Here is a 23,914-nt window from a genome sequence, read left to right as displayed (position 1 = left end):
TGCTCCCCTGAAATTTTTCAGGGAGCATAAAAAAAATCCAAACAAACCTCCATTTATAAATATTTATAGATAATAGTTTTTTTTTCTACTAATATTTATTTATTGATTAAAATTCAGATACCTGTGATGTCATGAATAATCACCTTATGTGAAGTTTGACAAATATTATGTAAAGTTCTATAGTCAATGGTCTGACATTTCATTTATTGACCCACCAACAGAGGCAAAGTAATATGTCTTTCTTTTTCAATAGGAGGTAATAAATAAGAGAATACAGTCAGAAGTATGTACAAACTCATTCTTTTTAATTCAAAACTTGCATAGAACACAATAAAAACAAACTCAAGCTTATGTTCTTGGAATATTGAGCTATAAAAATTCAACAGATTAAAAACAGTAAGCATTGTATACTAGTTAAAATATTGAAGATTTAAAGAAGAATCAGGAACAAATCATTTAAAAATAAAATCTAAGTACTATATCATAACTTCATCTCTGAACGAAAAGTCTGTTCCACTTCCTGTCAATGAGCGTTATTTACTTTTTCTTTCCTATCTACTGTATATAGGACGTTTCCAACATTAAATCATCGTCACAAGCCACGGCTGCAATGAACACTGCTCTCAAGACAATGACACTACATCTCATACACCATTCAAAATAGTGTCAACCCCTCACTGACCATGACCTTTCAACCCTGATATTGTCAAAAGTTTTCCATCACTTGCCACCAGGCTGGTATCTTTGAAAACACTGTCATCTACTTCATTTGACCTTGAACCTCAAAAATCAGTAATATTAATCCAAAGTCAAATCTACATCTCTTCGGTTGGTATGAAATTCACAAGTAAAAAAGCACTTTATAAGGGGCGAGATCAAAAGTTCAATGTCTGACAAAAATCTAAATTCATATAGTTTTCACCCCCCCCCCCCCCCCCCCCCCCCAAAAAAACAAAAAATGATAAATGTTGAAACTAATCGATTAAACAAGTAACAACATACAAGTTTAAATAACACTTGGTATACCTTTATATGAAAATGTACATTAAAACTATTAAATATTCATTAAAATGGAATATTATTATGTGGTTTTTAACAGCAACTTGTCTTTTTCCACTAAAGTGTAATCGATGTTGGATGACAGATACTTTGCAAATTTCTACCACCCCCCCCTTACTTGAATTTAGATTTTTATCCGAAATTGATCTTTTGATCTTGCCCCTAATGTGTCCATAATGCTATCAAACTTGTCACTCAACTGGACCTTAGTCCTCAATAGCCTAAAACTCAATTCTCTTACCAACTAAATTCTGAGTAATCTATACGAGATAGAAAGATGATAACACTCCTCGTTGGGTGTTTTTCAACTACTGACCATGACATCTCTGTCCTGCTACCTAGTGCTTCCTGTAAAAAGTACGACAGAGAACATGGCAATACATTGCTTTTACGATGTCTACTACAATTATGAATGCACGTAATGACATGTAAACTTAAATTTGTTACACGATGATAAATCAGACCCTCCTTGCAAATGCTAAAAATACACCAATTTTTCACTATCCTATTCATTGAGGTAAAAAAAAAAAATTACTCAATACACTAATGAATACCTTGAATTTATGGCAAAAGGTGCAGAACATCTTTCAGTGCTCAAAGTTTAAAACTAAAACAACTGCTTCTAAATAATGCTAAATGTAATCTAAAGGTGGGTGGAATTCTAACATACAACACCTATACCTTTACCAAAAAATGCACATTCATATCCATTTGGTATTAACATAAGAAATAGCGCGCACGTACACACACACACAGCACACAATGCTTATTTGGAGCTTTCTCACCATTACAGACATACAATTCTCTCTTTCTATGGCAATGAAATCTATTCTTATTTCTCAATTTTCATCAACGACTAGAAGAATACTTATTGCTAAATTCCTATCCAATACTTCTGAATTAAAAGTGGTCTTTAATTTGGGATACATTTTGACCTATTCTACAGTTAACCTGCGTACAGAAACACAATATTAAAACCACGCTTTTTCTGGGACGTGTATTTGTAATCATAATGCAAAAAATAAATGAAAATTAATAAAAATCTGTATCAAAATACATTTCATTAGTAAAGAAATATCTTTGTGGCCTATTGAATCTATAGAACCATCACGGAATCACACCAGATCTCCATACAAACAAATACACACAAAAGTTGTAGGTGTTCAGAGTGGTAGTTGTAGAATAGGGATGTGTTCATGCATCACACAAGCTTCTCTTTCTCTCCTGTTTAAAATATCGTATTCCATACCGTCACTACAACTCAATACTAAACCCTGCCAGTCAATATGACGAGATAATACCAGACATCATAAAAATTCTAAACTACAACGCAACATAAATATTGTTCAGATTTCTATTCTTTTCCAAATCCTTTCTCGGTAGAATATTACTAAATATTGATTCTAACTAATCATTAAATCAACATCATCACTTTAACCATATCAACTTGAAATGCAAATCTTCTGAAAATCGTTGGCACATTCTAACATGTTTTCTTTGAACTATATAACATACTATAAACAGAGTTCATGTCAGCTTGATATAAAACAACACAGTTTGGGACCAAGCATAAAAAGTATCCCTCTGAACAGAAGTTAACACAAATTTACCATAACAGAATAAAATTCATCAGAAATGTAGTCATTCATTACATGCTAAATACGTGACATTTACACTATTTCAAACACACAGTAAAACATGGATACAGCAAACACGTTTATAATGAATTCACACTTACAGTAAAACACGGATACAGCAAACATGTTTATAATGAATTCACACTTACAGTAAAACATGGATATAGCAAACATGTTTATAATGAATTCCTGCTTAAAATGAAGTTGTTTTCATTCCATGTTATTTTCAAACATGAACTCATTGGACATAATGATTTACATTCATAATTAATCAAAATTGTTCATCCCCAGCCCTTCACTGTAAGCATGTTTTACTGTAATTATTAATCCCCAAACTTTCACTAAAAGCATGTTTTACTGTCATTGTTTGTCCCCAGCCCTTCACTATAAGCATGTTTTACTGTAATTAATCCCCAAACCTTCACTAAAAGCGAGTTTTACTGTAATTGTTCATCCCCCAACCCTTCACTGTAAGAGTGTTTTACTGTATTTAGTTCATCATCGACTCGCCCCTTTCACACTAATCCGCTTTTTTTCATCGTGGACTCGCCCCTTTCACACTAGTCTGCTTTTTTCACCCGCCTCCTCCTTGGTTTTGAGTCTCCATCAGCTGATTTTGTGTCATCAATAATGTCAGTCTCTGATTCCTCACCATCCGCATCTTCATCCTCCTGAAAAAGTGTCCGTAAAAAGTCTATGTAATACACATATTGAGTATTATATTAGATGAAATTCCTTGGCAAATCAGATTTCTCTGGCAATGTAATTACTGAAGTTCTTTGAAAATGAATAACACACACCAATCATGGTACAATTTCTGTCCCTCTTTTAAGTCTTTTTGACCAATATAGTAAAAATTCATTTCTCCTATGATTCTGTACTTGTTTTTTTTTTTAAAGGAAAAGAAATTTAAAGCTTTTTACAATTAGCCTATTTCCTTACTTTAAAGGTTCTTTTAATACATTATTGTGACTGTTACAAAAATCATATTGTATAAACACAGATGGGTATTCTTTGTATAAGTACGGTGTAACAGGGACAGATATAGACAGGGCACGTTGTATGAACACAAATGGGTATTCTCTGTATAAGTACGGTGTAACAGGGACAGATATAGACAGGACACACTGTATGAACACAGATAGGTATTCTCTGTATACGTATGGTGTAACAGGGACAGATATAGACAGGACACACTGTATGAACACAGATAGGTATTCTCTGTATAAGTACGGTGTAACAGGGACAGATATAGACAGGGTACGCTGTATGAACACAGATGGGTATTCTCTGTATAAGTACAGTGTAACAGGGACAGATATAGACAGGACATACTGTATGAACACAGATGGGTATTCTCTGTAATAGTACGGTGTAACAGGGACAGATATAGACAGGACACACTGTATGAACACAGATAGGTATTCTCTGTATAAGTATGGTGTAACAGGGACAGATATAGACAGGACACACTGTATGAACACAGATGGGTATTCTCTGTATAAGTACGGTGTAACAGGGACAGATATAGACAGGACACACTGTATGAACACAGATAGGTATTCTCTGTATAAGTATGGTGTAACAGGGACAGATATAGACAGGACACACTGTATGAACACAGATAGGTATTCTCTGTATAAGTACGGTGTAACAGGGACAGATATAGACAGGACACACTGTATGAACACAGATAGGTATTCTCTGTATAAGTACGGTGTAACAGGGACAGATATAGACAGGACATACTGTATGAACACAGATGGGTATTCTCTGTATAAGTAAGGTGTAACAGGGACAGATATAGACAGGACATACTGTATGAATAAAGATGGGTATTCTCTGTAATAGTACGGTGTAACAGGGACAGATATAGACAGGACACACTGTATGAACACAGATAGGTATTCTCTGTAATAGTACGGTGTAACAGGGACAGATATAGACAGGACACACTGTATGAACACAGATGGGTATTCTCTGTATAAGTACGGTGTAACAGGGACAGATATAGACAGGACACACTGTATGAACACAGATGGGTATTCTCTGTATTAGTGTATAAGCACAGTGTAACAAGGAAGATTCAGGACTATTGACAAGTATATGCTAGTATGATGAAAATATAAAATTATTGAGCAAAACATGGGATATCTACTCAATTCAGAAATCATTGCAAAATATGTACTTCTTTTATATGTATCTTGAGCATATTTATCTCGTTTCTTTTTGCTTGCCTCAAGGCACACAAAATGTATCTTGCAAACAGACAATGAACAAACATGGGTAAAACTAGCCCCAATCAATTTTCATGGACATGAATATGCATATGCTTATAGCTTATGACCTCCGGCCCCTCTATAAAATAGTTTGCAAAGTATCAAACTGATGCCATCCTTCAAGATACTGTAAAGGTGTCTGCCCATCTGTAGACTGTGACAAAATACCACAAAACTCTGCTGGAAATGGTTTAAAAGGAAACGGAATGGTATTTATGGTCTGAATATAACTTACAATTGGGCAGACCAGTTAATCACCGCTGTAAATAATTTAATACCTTCTCCGTAATCTGTACTATGATGCCAGGCTTAAGAAGATAATTATCATGATGAATTTCATGTGGATCATAAAATATAAATCACACTCTCTCCTAAGTAATTTTTGCCTAGCTTTGTTGCTACATGGTTAACATGTATACTTGACAAGTTTGTAATGAATTATAAAAGAATTTCTACACAGCTAAGTTTACTTTTTTGTAGGGTGACCCTTGCACAATGAACTTTTGACCAGAGTCTTTGTATCCAAAGTCTAATTTTCAAACAAATTTATATCAGGAGTTAAAATACTTAAATAAAATATCTATTGGAAGTTGCCTGGAAATTTCTGAAAACCTGTCCCATGAAAGGATATACTGTATAAACAGAATATTTAGCAAGGATTTAATTTTGGCATTAATAGCTAGAGTGATTAGATCGCTAAAGCCACAGTTTTTTAATTTTAAAAATAAAATTTAGGGTCGGTCGGGAGAAATAAAAATAAAATAAACATTTTTAATATCTATCGTTTTATTTTCAATAAAATCATTAACATTATTTCGTGAGTACAAATAAACAAAACATGTATTTAAAAAATATTAGATAAAAAATTCTTTAGAGTGACTAGTATGCTAATATGAATTTTGAAAAAAAAATGCAATTTCAAATTCAGTGTATAACTATATACATGTATCTATGTTACACTTTGGTAGAACATAAGCCGAGACTGTATAAGGTCATATCTCTTTGATGTTGTAAAGTATCCAGTAATGTTGTTCAGTAATTTTACTGTATATGCTCAATAAAGATTTTACATTTACAAATTGTAAATATAAAGAAAAAAAATAAATATAAGCACTAAATTACAATTGTATGTAGTAATTCCATTTTTAATTTCAGAATGTTTATACCCTATGAAATAATTTTTAACCCCATTTTCCCCACATAGACATGCCCATGGAATTATCTATCATCTTTTTGAAAGAAATGTTTCTTGTTTTTCATTTTTATTTGATACTCAAATTCTTTACACCACTACACAAGGTATACTAATTTACGAAAAATATGCATACCTTTCTGAGTTTTATCTGGTCATATTTTTTACAGGCGTTCATTATAATATCAAAAGCACCTAACAATTTCTCACACTGTTAGAACTATTCCCTGTTAGGATTTTTGACGGCAGAGATGCACGTACATGTATTCAAATACATTTATTATGACATGTACTGCTGTGGTATAAAGTCACTAGTTAGAATAATCTAACTGTGTCTCGGTACAGGCCCTCACCACACTCAAACCGGGTCCGTAGAACATTATCAATTTAACGATAGAACATCCAGTTTAGTAAAGTCGCTAACAACCGTACCTTCCTCTCATCTTTAAACACCCAAATAGCACTGCATTTTGTGTTATGTTAGCAGCAAGAATACTGACATATGTATGAGAAATATTTATTTCTATCAATTCCTTTTTTCCATGATGAAATGCCATCTGGCATCTGTTTCGTCGACAAGAACGATATAGGTATCGTTACTGTCATCGTGCGTGGTCATATCTGTTTACAGGGTTTTTAAAAATACGGAATAAAGATATTTCGCAAAACAAATAGTGATTACCAAATACAAATCAATACGTTTGCGTTTCACGATTTGTTATTCGTAAAATTGAAAATGCATTTTATTTTTATTTTCGATTTGACATGTTGGGTAGAATCGACAGAATTTAATAAAAGTAGAAATTTGCATTTTATTTTTCCCCCCATTCCCCAGAAATTAGGGTCGGTAGATCCGTAAACCAAGAAATAAAAAAACTGTGGCCTAAAATTGAATATTGCTAACAATTTATTTCGGAGGTAATAGCTATTCTTCCTGGTATTAGAAAGTTGCAGAAATTATCTCTTGTTAAATATACATACCCATTCTTTATGGAAAAATTGCTGAATTTGTGTCTTGCTAAAATACCACTTAGACAGTATTAAGTGTTATGTTTAAATGCCATGCTGATTACATGTACACAATTAATACTACAGTGGTTTTGGCTATTTAGTGCAGCATTCATAATGTGTGTTTTGTATCACACGTTCTTCCCTGGTGAAATTAACAACATTTTACAAGCGTTACCTTTTGCGAGCCGTCACCCTGAGGTCCGGGTTGGGGTCTCTCTTTCGGGTGTGGTACGTATTTGGATGGCAGCATCATATCACAACAGAGCACTATCAACTGGAAAAAAACCCTAAACAGATGAAAAATAGCCTTCTCCTCAATTTCATATTGTTTTCTTATCAATTTACTGATATCACTAATTCACAATGTTGGTAGAGACAAAATAGTATAAAAAATAAAAGACTTTTAAAAACTGTAGGTGAGCTGTGTAGCAGGACTGCTGTAGACAGACCGGTGCACAAACAAGACAAACATTCCAAAATCTATAACAATTACTGACCAATCCAAGAATCAATCCCAAGAGAATGGTTGCTATGGCAAATATGACATAACATGCCCATTCTGGTATCCCATAATCCTTTGTCATAGTATTGTAGAGGTCCTGTAAAGAGACATACTACATCAGTCAAACATTTCAAAATTTTTATGTTTAAAATCCTACAAGTAAATTTGTAGAATGAAAATTTCTAGCATTTGTTAAAATCAACAAGAGGCTCATGGGCCCATCGTTCACTTGAGAAGCTGTATTTTCCACATGTAAAACTTTATATTGATGTTCCACATGGAGTATAGGGTGTGAACAAACTTAAATCTACGCTATCTCAGGATGCTTGTGCCTGCACATGAAGTTGAGAGATTGCAGTCTTGTTGCTCTTGAGAAGATTTCAATGAAATGACCAAATAGAAGATTTCAATGAAATGACCAAATAGAAGATTTCAATGAAATGTTTAAATAGATTCCAATGTAAAACTTGAAACTTCTATTGTGGCCCTAATCTTACATCAGGGGTTCACCAAACTATACACACCATGAGGATGCTTAAACACTTGTGGATATTGAGAAGATTTTTTAATAGAATTATTGTCTTGTTGCCCTCTTTAACATGTCACGTCAATCTGATTTATAATGTAACAGCATTTACAAACACCCCTGTATCTCAAAGTGGCAAACTCCATGCTATAGTACTTGAAATTCAAACAACTGAAACTTTGTGATAAAAAGAATGACAGAACAGATAGTCAGATGAACAGAACAAAAGCAATATTTTCCTAGAGGGAGGAGAATACATAATTTTTTGATGTACAATAACCCTGTCTCAACATTAAAAAATCATGGATTGATCAAACTTGCATCTTCATTGTCTAATGAAGTTTTCAAACGTGTTTTGGCATTTTAGCATCAGTGGATCTTGAGAAAACAATTTTCTTTCAACACTTCAGCCTATCTTAACTATTTATAACCATCTCCCCTCGGAAGGAAGCGTGACTCTTCACTTCTTTTGTCTAAGGATGCTCTCTGACATGTTTGGTGGAAGTTGACCCAATGGTTCTTGAGATCTAAATGTGAAAGTTTAAACCAGCAAGACAGAGCTCACTTAGGCCTTGGGCTCAGGTAAGCAAATATTAAGGTATAAAGTTTCCTTACCCTGACTATCATGGCAGCTTTGAAGAACTCTCCTAAAGCAGCCATTCTGAAAAGAACATGCTGGAATAAGCTTATGCAACAAAATCACATTCTTTGCATTTGTATAAACTTAAAAATTTCTGAACATTGTGAAGATTCCTTTGTGCTTGATAATATTCCCTAAGACATTTTAACTTTCTTTATTTCAGAAAGACAAAACTGGCTCACAGAGCGCGGATCTTAAAAGATCTTACTGAATGGAAGCCGGGGAGAAGTACCAGGGAATGGGGTCCATCTCCTGCCATTTCTTGTCATCCACAAAGCTGATCAGCTCTGACTCCTTCCTTCCTCCCTTATACTGACGGAACTCTCCATCCTTAATACTGAAAAACAGTCATGTGTCATTTCCAAACTTTAAAAAAACCGTAGCAGTTAAATTACTAATTTATTTTTACTTTCAGTTTTATTTGTATTATCAGTTTCTCGATGAAATTACTAATTTATTTCTATTTTCAGTTTCTCAATAAAATATTATCATAAATTGAATTTCCTTAGAAATTCAGCATTACTTACCAACATTTCAAACACACATACATAAGTTTGTCCATCAATAATTGTAAAAGCTAACCATCATTTCCATTGATAAATATGTGTAAGATGTGTTTTTATGAGTATTTGTACATTTACTATTCTAATAAAGTGCACCACCACGGCACATGATGCGCCTGTCAAATGTTTATTAATCAAAATCATAAACAGAAGAGTGTGCATAGGACAAAATCATGTTAACCTTGGTACAACAATATTGAATTGTCAGTATCTGTCTCTTGTATTTTTTAAATATCTACATATCAAAACATTTTTCACTTCATGTATTTAAATTTCTTTCACATGATATAATTATTATTATTATATGCTTTCAATTTCATCTCTTCTTTTTTCTTTAAAAGTTTGCGGGCATATATCACACGATATATGCCCGGAAACATTCCAGCCCGCAAACATTACGTCACAATCAAATTTCTACGCTGTTAATTTTCAAATTTTTCGTGTTTTTCATCTTTTACTCAGTTAAACCGATAAAGTTATTGTTAAAAATAAAATTATTGTTAGTTTCTAAATGAAATTGAAAGTATATAATAAAAAGGTTATAGACTTTGTATGGGAAATATGACGACCTCGTTTTTTGTCACGAACGGACCTAGCAAGCTCGGTCCGTCTACGCGCCCAAAAACTTGGTCTTCATATTTTTCCATACAAAGTCTATAACCTACAAATATTTTGGGTTGTACAAAGAAATACCCCATAACTAAAGGAGTGACAAATCATTCTTCTTACATTATACCAATTAATTAACCTTTAAATGGACAGATGCAAATAGATTCTTATCAAAATGAGCGTTGCATGTCAAGTTAAACTCTTTGAAACACCATGGCTTAGATAATTATCCCCAAGGGACAAATGGAATCTTAACTGGACAGACAGAATTTGGTTTTAATCAAAACTCCTTGAAATACCATTGCTTAGATCATCATTTCCAAAAGATAATTCCTTTATCTGTTGTGTGATGTGCTTGTTAAGTCTTTGCAAATTTTGTAGTACAAGACTGCATATATATATATTTATATCATTAGTATTAGAAACAAAATAATTCTTCTATTCACTGCTCTGTAGTTGCATTATATGAACTTAATTAATAAAGTTTTTAATTATTAATAAAGTTTTAATAAAATTATATTTCTTGATGTAACAATTATTGAAAAGGGTTACTGCATTACTCTTACATATGTAGGGATTACCTCCCTTAAAACAGTTTATAAAAAACAACTTAACGACTTGGAAAGTTTCAATGACCCAATTCTAAGCTACAATTCACATTTCTCTACAGATACACAAACTGACAAAGTTTGTAGATTCTTTGACTAGAATGTACATGAGCCAAAAAAAAGAAATGTTATGACATATATACGGCCATCTCAATCAAAGGTCACAGTGACCTTGATTTAGGGTGTGACACACCTTCTTCTTAAGATGCATTAACCGACCAAGTTTGATAATTCTAGACCATATTATTGAGTTGGGCAGGATTTTGCCATATTTGGTCATATCATCTTAATCAAAGACCACAGTCACCTAACTTTAAAGAGGCCTCTACCAAAGATGTATCAAATGACAAAATTTCATGATTCTAATGCCTCATAGTATTTAAGTCATGAAACGGACAGGAAGCGGGACAAAGGGACTAGTACAATCACCATAATCTAATACACTCCGTCTTAGACGGCCGGATAATGAAACACTAATGAAATTTTTACAAATATGCAGCGTGCTTATGAATTGTGATAATCATATCATAGTAATCACATCACTGAAGCTTTAACTATTAATAAAGGTCACTTGTCACTTATGTCAAATCATTACTACATTCATGAGTAGGACTGGGATGATACCACCCCCCACCCCCTATCATAATACAACTGCCTACATACAATATGTACCATAATATCTAACATTTTATTATATACTTTCAATTTCATCTCCTCTCTTTTCTTTAAAAGTTTGCGGGTATATATCACACATTGGTTGTAAGAAATTAACAAGCTGTAACATATTACTGGGTAGAATTCAAAAAGTAATTAGTAAAGTTCCTAATCAATACTACACTAGACATATGAATATGCATATTATAGTGAGTACTTATAGATTTTATTAATATTTCATTCTATCATCCTTGTCATGTTAATCAGATTAATATACAAAGCTTGGTGTGCAAATAAAATTTGACCTTTGCCCTCTCTTTCTTTTGGAACAAAGTTTGAAACTGAACCAAGAAGTACTGGTATCTTGCCTTCAAGTTCTGATATAAAATTTTATCGAGATCAACTTTTCAGGAGCATGAAGCCATTACATCAGTTAACAGTTTGACACTGCATAGTTTCATAAAAACGGATAATTATCATAACTTCATACAATACCAATGGTGTACGTTAAAAGAGTACAAGGGGAGATAACTCCTGATATCTGGGTTACACTGTTATATTTTCCTGACTTTAATTGTGCAAATTCTTAGACCTGGAACGCAAATTGTTTGTCAGATCCCCTACCCCCTTTTATAACTTTGATCATCATATTCTCTTTTTTATAATTATATACTTACTGATATAATGATGGAAGTTCTATTTTTAGAATTATACACTTACTGATATAATGATGGAAGGGCGGAGATCAGGAATCTCCCGCTGAGACCTAAAAATAAAGAGGGCAGAGGTCAAAGTGTTAAATATAGCATAGTTTGGTGAACTGTCTCAGTTGGAGATGCAAGCCTTTCTAAATATCTAGTATGTATGGATCTTGTGAATAATTCTTGTTATTTTCACAATGACAAATGAACATAATAATTTATACAGTACTAAATTCCTACGGTTATTGTCATGGTTTCTTGTCTAAATCCAATGTCAGTTTTATGTGAATTATCACTTGTTTTGTCTATAAATGTTTACCTTTGGTTTTATTCTCTGCAATCTTATTCAATTTCCAAAAGTGAAAATAATGAAGAAACAGAACTAAAACGATACTGAAACATTTAAAAAGGCTGCAGCTACAACAAAACTGTTGACAATGCCATGCTGATGTGTCTATCAAAAGAGCAGTGTGTGGTTCTGTACATAACTTACAAAAACCTAGAACAAATACAAAAGATCTCCCCAAAACTTTTTCTGTGACATGAAGCAGTGAATGGGAGATATACAAGTACTGACTACATGTTCACTGATGGCTCCTGTCCACACTTACTGGTAAATCGAAGGCAAAGTTGCTGTCACAAATCTCCCAAGCAGTCCTGTAAATGTAATGCCATATTTCCTCTATTTAGAAAATAACCTCTAAATGAGTTTGTGAGTTTTATCTAGCTGCATTTCCTCCATTTAGAAGATATCTAGCTACATTTCCTCCATTTAGAAGAGGAATATGTGTTTTATCTAGCTACATTTCCTCCGTTTAGAAGAGGAATGTGAGTTTTATCTAGCTATATTTCCTCCATTTAGAAGATAATCTCTAATGAGTTTGTGAGTTTTATCTAGCTTATTTCCCTCCATTTAGAAGATAATCTCTAACGAGTTTGTGGAGTGCACAGCTATAATAAAATTCAAAGTTCTGATCAATAAAGAATCCTACAGATTCATCCAATCTAATTACTGAAGTAACGGCAAAATTTCACTTTCAAATTAATATATTTCCCCCTCCTCCAATGTAAAAATGACATAAGGTCATAATCGGATAATTTCTTTCTTTCACATTATTGTCTGTCATTAAGTATTAATAAAACATTGCTTATAAATGTTTGTATCAATGAATCATTATTGTGTTGAAAGTCTTGTCGCCATTTCACAAAAGGTCTTACGACTTAAAACCAAAAGTATTTTAAATTAAATGATATGTACATAAAACCATAATTTCATGAATTGTACATGTCAGTCAAATTAAAATATTTGTCATATTCATAAGGCCTTTAGTAAAATGGGCTCCTGAATTTAAAAAAATCAACAGTGCATATATGTAAACAAATGGATTTTTTTCTGCAATGCATAATTTATTTAATTGAAAATTTAAATAATAGCAGTAAGCATGAAAAATCAATTGTCCTTGGTTTGATTACAATGCAGAATATTCAGGCCTGAACAATGCACTTTGGGCTCGTAAGTTTGAAGTATTTTTGAAAATTTATCAATAGGACTGTTAAATAATGCATTAATATGTTATACTAACCAGGATTTTCTGTCACATCAACCACACCCACGTTAATTTCTAAGTCTTGACTCCAATCAGAAAATTTGTCCCAAGTCTCTACAAATCCTCTACATGCTGGACACCATGGCGCCATACTGAAATTACAGAACGAGAGTTAATAAATTACTGGCAGTCTTAAGAAAACACAGCAGGTTGTGCTGCGATACCAAATGAGTGAAATTCTAAAACTGAACCTCAAAAACTCTAGAAAGTTAAAAACTAAGTCTCTCTCTTGTCTGATGTGTCTCCTGTAAGTTGTTTATTCAATACACATTTATTTTCCCTTATGAATATAACAGCTGTTTTTACTATAATTTTTTTTAAAAAAAGTAGTGCTAATCTGAAGTTCACATCTTTCATGAAAAATGCCATTACTGATTGGCTTGGGATAAAAGACTAACTACACTACTCTCACTATAGAGAAGATGTCTAAACATGCTTGTCTTTTAGTTCATCAAAGTTGTGTATCTTTATAAATAAAATTATATACTGTGAAATCAGTATTAACTAGTAATGCTAGCTTTAAACGATGATTTTAGTCTTCTTTTACATTTAAATGATTGAAAAGGAGGACAATTTTTTATTTGCTTCAAAACGATTACATACATGCATGAGTATTGTACGGAAAATTCATCAAAATATGTTTTGTTGTGATGCTAACATATATCTCGCCCCAATACCTCCAATTCTCACCCTTAAATGTCAGAACAAGATCTCGCGCTTTGCCACATTGAATTTATATCACATGTATGAAAGAAGGGAGTAGAGGATTGAAGCCCTTTGACAGGTTAGGAACACTTCCTCTATAGCGAGATATTCTCGCTTAAACGCGATTATCCCTCTCTAGCGAGAGTAAATATATCCCGTACAACCGAGAAAAACACCCGTGGAAAACATCTCTTCGTGTTTCACGTGAAAAGAAGAAAAAGTGCTAAAATGTCTGATACTTCTGCAAATATATTAATCAAAACAATGTGTATTGGATTTCAGACTGCTTCCCTCTTACGCAGCAACTTTGATATGAAATTTCTTGACTATGTTGTCAATTTCATAGAGACAATTCGCTTCATGTTGAGTGTGTGTCGCACTTATTCAGCGTTTCACGGGATTTGCCATTATTTTCAATAAAGACGCCAAAACACCTGTTTATGGTAATGTTTATTTCTCGCTAAAGAGGGATAATCGCGTTTTAGCGAGAATATCTTGCTATAGGGGAAGTGTTCCCAACCTGTTTGATGGCAAAAATGATGGAAAATCTCTTTCATAACAGGAAGGGAAAAATGCAATGTTACAGACCAGGATTCGAATCTTGAACTTATTTTAGCCCCATATTTTGGGTACTGGTATACTAAAAGTGTTCCACATGATGTGCTAATCTCTACTGGCAGTAGAAAAAAAACTCTAACAAACATTGAAACGAAGTCCGATAATTTGGAAATGATTAATAAACACACAATTTGGTTCTTGAAAAGCTTTTTTGTAGTAATTAAAAAGACTATAATTGTTGATATCAATAGGAAAACATGATTGAATAAAATGAAATGTCAGAAGTGGATGTAGGCTATGCCTGTCCACTTCTCTAAAGAGAATATCACCGGTGATATACAAACGTGTAATACATCAATTAAATGATTCTGGATTAACTATATGCTTAAATTCTATGCTTTTAAGTTGCAAATCAAATAAGATACACTTACTGAAATATATTGCATATTTCAGAAATATCATTTGAGTTTGACAGATGACGTGTTACTTTTACAGTTGTTCTAGATACATACACTATATATACTTACAATTCCAACATCCATTCACCTTTGAGAACATCTGACCAGTTCTCTTCCGTCACCTGTATTGGCTTACTTGTTGCTTGAGAGGAAAACAACAGTAAAGTGAATAAAAGAAAGATCATATTATACATTTTCCCTGATTCGTGCACTCGCGCTTCCTCACAAGACGCAATGGGTTCAAAATAACTTGAATTCCGATCTCGATTTATTTAAATTTTCAATTTCATTAATCACTAGTACTCAGTATTGTGTGTTGGTTTTTGTTTTTTAAGATATCGTTTAATATATTTTAAAACAAATTTTTCCAGCTAGGTCTACAGTTACAATTGCTTGTTTCATGAAATTTGTTAAATTCATTCTCAGCAATTTCATGACTTTGCTGCTGTTAGTGCGACCAATATGGCTTCTAATTATTTTTCACAGGAAACATATGACAAGAAAATGGATTCTGAGGGAAAGGATAACGAAAACCATCCACTTCTTTTGACTCAAATGCCAGAAGAAATTGTAGAGAAGATTTTAGCTCTTCTAACATACAATGATTTGGCAGAAGTACGAGGTGTAAGTATATACACTTCCTGGTGAACGTCGTAACAGCTGATTAGATCAGTCGGATTGGGTTCAAGCCGACAGCTGTGAAAACTAAAATAAACCAAATGTATAGCTGTACTGTCAACCGTTTTGCAACAACATTTTCCCCTTTACTGGCGGCAAATGTCACAATTTAGATTTAACCTATTTCGTGCCATTATTCTTATGTTGACAGCTGGTTGATGCACTTAAATAATTCTGTTCTTTACCAAAGCAGATTGCATTTCATATGCATTTGTGAAATGCGATTTTTATTTTTGATATGTTTGGAAATTTAATTTTGTTCAGTGCACCTGTACCTTTGGAGATTAAAAAAAAGACTGATATAAAAATCGTGTACAGTAAAACATGGTTATAGAAAATCTCAAGGGCCAGCAAAAAACAGTTCATTATAACCAATCTTTGTTATATTTCATACAATTTTCGTTCTATTCCTCTCATCGGGGAATAAAGATCACTTCATTATAATGGTGTTTAACATTATGAAGTTGTAATTCGTTATAAGGGTGTATGTATAAGCATGCTTTACTGTATAGTATTCACTTATTTAAGCTTAAATCCTGACTTTTAGGTGTGCCATACGTTTAACAAATGCTGTGAACAACTTCTGAATGCTGGATTCTCCAAGGTTGATAAACTTCATGCTCAGATACAGAAACAGGTTAAAAGTCAACTGCCACGCCGTGAATCGGAGAGGCGGAATCACCCTCTGGCTCGACATGTTGACATCCTGTCTGCTATTGAGACCAGATTGTCCTTGCTGGGAATGACGTACATGAGATATATAGATATGGGTCTTTGCTGCTTTATACCCGGAAAGGTATTTATACCCCCAATAATGAAGTACAGTGCTCCCTAGATATATTGACAACTTTTGTTCAAGACGAATTTGGGCAATAAAGCGGGGGTGGCATTATAACGAATTAACCATTATTGACAATTCCCTGAGCAATCAAAAGAAATTTAATATCATAAAGTTATTTAGACTCCGGAAAGGTATTTAGTATCTATATTGCATTCTTTAACTTGAGGTAGTTGTAGTTCGGTAATTTTTTTGTTTGTTTTTCCCTCTGATTGGGACTAAAACCATGAAAATGATGCAGTGATAATAACTTTTCCTGATTACTAGTAATTATTTCCTGTGCTTGAAGAATGTAAATTCTCAGGCAACTGTTTTGTAATTTGCATTTTGATTGGCTAATGCACTGTTTTGTAATTTGCATTTTGATTGGCTAATTGCACTGATGTTGGAGGCAACTAACTTTTAACTATTGATAAATCACTATACATTATAAAACGACAGTGACTACATGACATTGTGTACATATTTTTTATATGTGTGTTGAATCTTGTGCCCCATATATTTAATAACGGACATTAAACACAGAGACTGAGAAAACTACACATATGTACATGATGTAGGTCTTGTATAATTATGGAGCACTGACTGTGATTATAATACAGGTGACTCTCGATAATACTAGTTACACAAGCACAGACTGAACTGCCACATAATGATATATAACTTGTAATACTGAATAAGGTGTCCTATGTAAATCAGGGTTGGCAAAAAAGTGGTCAATATGAGTATTGACCGGGCCGGTGGTCAATACTGGTTAAAATCGGTCAATACTGGTTAATACTGGTCGATTGAAGATTATTTGGTCATTATAGTCTGTGTTATTTATTTTAAATGCTTAAGTGACCATTATGGTAAATACTGTAATTCATAACATGCACTATCAGTTTATAATATACTTATAAGTCATAATATTAAATAAATAATGTACAAATGACTCTGTTGAATTGGGGAAGTATAAAAGTTTCTGTTCAAATCCCTTGTTTAACAAGAACTACCTATATAAGTATTGTTTCATCAATCTTCATTTCAACTGTTGAATAAACATTGGAGGGGGTGGGTTGGTGATGTTTTCATAACAATAACAGGCACACTGGTCATCTCTGGTCCCAGCCTATGCTTATTAACACCTGTCAACTCTGCTTCCTGTGCTCAGATAATGTCCAGCTACCTTTTATTCTTAATCTGTCCAGGTACAGGTATTAAGAGGTCTGTCTCCAATCATCAAGCTATGCTATAGAACTGTGACCCTCTGGTAGGTACTGAAGATATTTCGGTCAGTTTCAGCAAACCAAATATATCAAACTTATGAAATTACATTTGATTATCTAATGAAAAATATTAATCAACAATTGATCCATATAGTGAAAAGACTTAATTTTATCTTTATCTTTGCAAGAAATGTACAAAATAGGAAAATGGACGGTTTAAATCACAATTGACTAGTATTGACCAGTACAGTATTGACCACTTGTGGAGTATTGACCGGGACGGTTAAAACCACTGGTTAAAATGGGGGGCCGGTTTTGACCGCCCAACCCTGATGTAAATGACATATAACAACCATAAATGGATGGTGGGATTTTTGTAATCATGGTATCATTTTGAAGGGTTCATCAAATAAAAATAATCCACCATTGAAATTTTCAGAAATTTGATTACTGCTTGATTTATTACACCTAGAATTTTACATTTTACATGTAGTATATGGGAAGAGCATGTTTTATCAAATTATATATAAAAGAAATTATATTTTCATACAAATCTCTTGGTTAAAGGTTATATACTCTTTCTATTTTTAAAAATTTGAAATAAAATTAAACGTTTTATACCAAAGATATTTTTGGAAATTAGATTTTTGTTTTTATCAAGGGTGAATAACTCTTCAAACAGTTTCAAGTGCAAAATGAATGGTTTCTAATCATATGATTTGCCAGTCATGTGAATTTGGTTTATTTTACTTTCATCATTATTTAGTAATAAACATTTTCCTTTACTAAAATCAATCAAATTTGTTCAATCTTTCTTTATGCATTGAATACCTTATAAAGTTTAATTATTATTTTTAGGTACTGGATGAATTGTTTAGAATTCTGAATACACTGAAATATCCTCAACAACCTCCAAGGGCTCATGAGTTCCTCCAAGAACTTAGAGATATTTCTTCTATGGCTATGGAGCATTTTGAGGAAAAGATTGCTCCGTCACTAAAAACTAAAATGCCAGCCGTCACCCTTCCTTACCCCTTTACTGACTGTGCCAGCAGAGAACAAAGCCCAGGTAAGCTATCAGGACTCGGTATGGTGGTGGTCAGTTTTGGTCAGATAGCTTTGTTGGTAGATCATCTGACCAGAAATCTATGGAGCCTGGGTTCGAATCCTAGTCTGGTCTGTTGCATATTTATGGCCCCGAGATCGAAGATTTTGGGACATATTGTTTTTGTCCTGTCTGTCATTCTGTTTGAAACTTTAACCTTGCTAATAACTTTTGAACAATAAGTGATAGAGCTTTGATATTTCACATGAGTATTCCTTGTGACAAGACCTTTCCGTTGGTATTGAACCTTTTGATCTTGACATTTGACCTACTTTTATTTTTTTTTTTTTTACATTGGTCATAACTTCTAAATCGTAAATATTAGAGCTTTCATATTGTACATGAGCATTTCTTTTGACAAGATCTTTCTACTGGTACCAAGATATTTGCCCTTGTGACCTTGGCCGTCTTCGGAATTGGCCATTATCGGGGGCATTTGTGTTTCACAAACACATCTTGTTTTCTATTACATTTGGTGCCATAAACCTAGCTGCAATATTGTAGCCCTCTCCAATTTTTTTGGGGGGAGGGAGGGGGATCAGAGAAGGCTACCATAGACCTGATTCTAGAACTGAAAGGTGAAAATGTCTGCCAGGGGATAAAGATCCTGGGTTGCACGGATTTTTGCCCTGTTAAAGGGGGAGGAACTCAATGTGATGTTTAGTCAGATTCAATCACTGATGGTCAGATAGCTTAATTAGTAAAGCACCTGACTAGAGATTCATGGGGCCCAGGTTCAAATTCCATTCTGATCCATTGTATTTTATCCTCCCAAGTTAAGATTGTACAGAATATTTAAGCTTTCCAGTCAACTGTCATTCAAAAGAGAAATTAAATGATTTACATGTAGATAAGAACGTTTATCAGGATTTTTTTTTTTTAATTTCTCAGTTTGTAGCACAGAAGTTTATTTTTATTTTTTTTAAAGAGCATATCAATGAAGAATAAAAAAATACTGGAAAAATCTCTTGGTCATTATAAACGTACAGCTTATAGAACATAATGACAAACATGGCTGTTTTAATTCAACAGGCCCATCCATGAAAGTTGTCGCACTGAATGACACCGGAGCATTGCGAGGACATTCAGTGAAGCATGAAATTTCAAGATTAACGAACCAAATCAGAGGACTTCAAGCAAATTTACAACAACAAAGAAAAGAACTTTCTGATAACAAAACACGCTATGTAGAACAACGTAGAAAAGTAGCCGAGTTAGAAAGAAAGTTACAGATCCAAAACAAAACTGTCATGGAACACGAACAGAAAATACACAGTCAGCATAACATGATCGCAGAGCAGAATCAAACCATCAGCGACCTGAGCAAAAAAATTCTCGAGTTTGATCAGAAATTTGCCGATGTGTACTCAGAATTGAGTCGAATCAAAGGGGACAGCGACAGCTGTCTGAGTTCACAGTCGTCAAATTCGTCACTTCTGGCATGTTCAAGTACCAGTCTGAACACTATTGGACTGGAGAGTAAAGAAAAAAGGGACTCTCTGAAAAGGCGGTCAATACGAGACGGAAACGAGAAAAGCAAAAAGCAGCGGAAAATATGAGACGTGTGTAAGATTGGATGTTTGGTGCCAATGTTTTCAGTGATACTTTCTGTGTATTTATTGCTGTCCTGATTTGACAGGGGTGAACAGTTTGTGTACTGGACGTGTGAGATGAGAGATATTGTAGTAAAAAATGTGTCTGGACCGAAAATGTCAAAATTATTATCACAGGTACTTGTAGCTGAAATCTATATGTAAAGTATGCATGTTTTATTTAAAGCTAGCATGGTTGTATTGTTTTTAGGCAGTAACTGGACTTTATACAGACCTGCTTTTAAACTGATTTAATCTGCCTTCATTTCCGAGCCCTTTTCTTTACTGTTCATTATTGTTTTCATGCAGACGTCTCAATAATTGAATTCTTTTCTTTCAAGCAAATATAAGGTATATTTGATTGTGTTGTCAATTTCTTTCAGTTTTGTATGTTTTTCATGTATTGACTCTCTCATATTAAACATTGTTTGTCAATGCACTCCCATTAATTACATGTACATTGCACTAATCAATTAAACGGAGACAATACATTTACTATAGACACTGTATTTAACTGTCCATGTCTAAAACTAGTCTTCTGCTGTATTTAGTGGCGATGGTATTAGTTAGACATGTATTCATTCACCGTGGAATTTATCAGTTTTATGTTAATAGAATGACATTACAAGATACTTAATTTTATACTTATTCTGCAGGTATTTATCATGTTTTAAATCACTTGAGTTTTTCCGATAGAAATTTTGTCAGTCGTCTGTTGTTGTTGCTGAGACATTAGCTTGGTCAATGTCACTATTTAAACTTTCCACATTTCAAAACTTCTACAGAGCCGCTGTGCTACAACTTTGTATTGCCTTATAAATGATGTCCATGTAGCTTAAATTTAAATTAGAATTAGTTCCTTTAAAAAAAACCCATATTTCTGACATAAATTCAAGCAAAATATACTTTTCAAAGAAAGAGCATAGTGAGAAAGTTAATATTATTATGACTGTCTTTCAAAATATGCAAAAAAAGGTGTGGGTCACTGTATAAATTATGAAGATGTTTCATTTTTTTCTAATTTTGTATGTGGGGAGATAATTTGGAGAAATATTTGAAATCACTTATCAATAGAAGAACTATAGATGGTATGCCCTTCTGCCTCTGCCATTTCTATCTGCCCTCTCCTCTCTATCACACTAAGAATGGCGCATTTTGTTTATCAAAAGATTAAGTGCTACAGATATTGTAATTTTTGTGAAAATAAATGCTTTTTTTTGGATCGAATACCTAAAATTATCCCACTTCTTGCCCATTAACCTTAACCCATTTCTAAATTGCATTAAGTAACCCATCGTCAGAACTTATTCAATGAATGCAGTTTAATAGAGAGAAAACGGGTTCCGACGATGAAGTTAACCCAGTGTCAACTCCTTACGGGTTAATCAACAATCAATCAATTACCTGTGTTTCAGGTGAGCATTGCGACCCATGGGCCTCTTATTTTTCTTTAAAGGCTATTACTGTCCCTTTGTCTCGCTATCATAAAGCTTCATATAATCCTCGTAATTCATGGACAAATTGTTATTCAGTGTATCATTATTTCCTCACAGTAGTATGTAATTTTATGCCATAATGTAGATTAATGCCTTGTTCACCTGGATGTGTATTAAATTTATAATGCGCATTAAAGTATTTGGAATTTAATAGCGTTTGCACGGCGGTAATTTGAAGTAATTTAATGCGCATTACATTCATATGCATTTCTAAATTAACGGGCGCGCAAAATAGATAAAAAAAATTGACTACATCATTGAAAATTATTTTTAAGATATTTTAATGAATACTGGGTATATATATAGAATTTATTGTTCAAAGTACTGTAGTATACTACATGTACATATTTACAATGTACATGCAACTTATATACAAAAAAGGAGTTTATTGTTTTTATAGATTCCCAAGAAATTATAAAGTGTACTTGTTATTTCCTCTAATGACCAGCATGCAATCAATACAATATATTGTTGCTTTATGAGCCCAGTTAAAACCTCAGAACATCTCTTTCACCATTCTGCTGACTGATATTGTGTCGTAATTTTTAATTACAAATAGTTGATTTGAACATATTTTATTGTACATATAAATATACAAAGGGATTATAGTTACAAGTTCTAGCAACTTCGACAACCTCTCCCGAACCAAACTTTAAATAGTTATGTATTACAAGTCTAATATGACATCATGTTGTATGAAATTTAAACAATGAGCAACGTATTTGTTGAAATGTAAAAAAAGAAATAATTTAAAATCATATCATCACCATTTTAAAACATTTTTATCGTAATTATAGCAATTCCACAAGTATTACTCGGTATGCCCATGTAGAGCACAGATTTACGTCTGACACTATCTAATGACATGCTGTTTGTACATGTTTTTTAGTGATTACCGTGATTTTAATTAGTTTTTTTGCTCCAAAATAACATTACTATCTATAGCTAACCACAGGTATCATGCATGTGACCCAAATTTGCCATTACGCATGCATCTGCATTAAATCCACATTGGCTTCGCTTTGCGTTAACATGGAGCTAATGCAAAGTAAATTTGATGGACATTAAAACGAGATGTAAATTTTAATTCGCAGGAAACTGATGCACATTAAAATCTTCGTGTAAATGCGGTTCCGATTTAATGCGCATTAACTTGCATTTAATGCAAATTAATTCTTTGTGTGAACAAGGCATTAAAGACATGTTTGTTGCCCTAGTGAATTAATATGATATTGTATTTTTGTGGGGGAAAAAAATCCACTTTGAAAATCATTATTTACAAAATAAAGAGTGAGATGCTTCTTTAGACTTGTTTTACGAAATTATTTGTTAAGTGACACAATGTATCAGAAAATCAATAGTTGTTAAATCTCTAATATTTGTGTCCAGTGATGACCCCTAGAGCCAGGATATCGGGCCACAATAAAGTTTGAAGTTTTACAAAGAGATGATAGGAAAATTCTTTATAACTTTTGTCTTTAGCAAGAACCACAATGAGTAATGGCATATCAAAGTCAATCTTTCAAAAAAGAGGGACACATTGCTTTGCACCTGTTGGCCGTTAGGTAGACCACATGTTGTCTCATCAATATCTTGAGAACCATTCTCTTGATCATATTAACATTTCGTATGTGGGTTATGAGTAGAAGAGGACCCCTATTGATTTTCAGGTCAAAATTCAATCCACT

General features: G+C 33.4%; 2 protein-coding genes across 3 annotated transcripts; one reads left to right on the top strand and one right to left on the bottom strand.

Moving 5' to 3' along the window:
* Positions 1-283: 283 nt before the first annotated feature.
* On the bottom strand, positions 284-15,567 carry LOC125649919 (thioredoxin-related transmembrane protein 1-like). 2 transcript variants are annotated; one of them, XM_048877783.2, is made up of 8 exons: positions 15,379-15,567; positions 13,565-13,680; positions 12,001-12,046; positions 9,055-9,183; positions 8,822-8,867; positions 7,676-7,777; positions 7,354-7,452; positions 284-3,367 (listed from the first exon to the last, which is right to left on the bottom strand). In XM_048877783.2, exons 1-8 carry the CDS (start codon positions 15,501-15,503, stop codon positions 3,257-3,259), a joined length of 774 nt encoding a protein of 257 aa, XP_048733740.1. In that variant the 5' UTR covers positions 15,504-15,567; the 3' UTR covers positions 284-3,256. The 2 variants fall into 2 exon arrangements, with proteins under 2 accessions (XP_048733740.1, XP_048733741.1); XM_048877784.2 differs by lacking the exon at positions 12,001-12,046 and adding an exon at positions 12,593-12,638 and having other exon boundaries at positions 15,379-15,562.
* Positions 15,568-15,571: 4 nt separating this feature from the next.
* LOC125649911 (F-box only protein 28-like) lies at positions 15,572-23,532 on the top strand. Its single transcript, XM_048877769.2, has 4 exons — positions 15,572-15,933; positions 16,535-16,783; positions 18,892-19,102; positions 20,171-23,532. The coding sequence occupies exons 1-4, from the start codon at positions 15,772-15,774 to the stop codon at positions 20,695-20,697; spliced, it is 1,149 nt and encodes a 382-aa protein (XP_048733726.2). The 5' UTR covers positions 15,572-15,771; the 3' UTR covers positions 20,698-23,532.
* Positions 23,533-23,914: the final 382 nt, after the last annotated feature.

The sequence above is a fragment of the Ostrea edulis genome, chromosome 5 (assembly GCF_947568905.1).
Source record: "Ostrea edulis chromosome 5, xbOstEdul1.1, whole genome shotgun sequence".
Taxonomy (NCBI): domain Eukaryota; kingdom Metazoa; phylum Mollusca; class Bivalvia; order Ostreida; family Ostreidae; genus Ostrea; species Ostrea edulis.
This window is presented reverse-complemented; position numbering and strand designations above follow the sequence as displayed.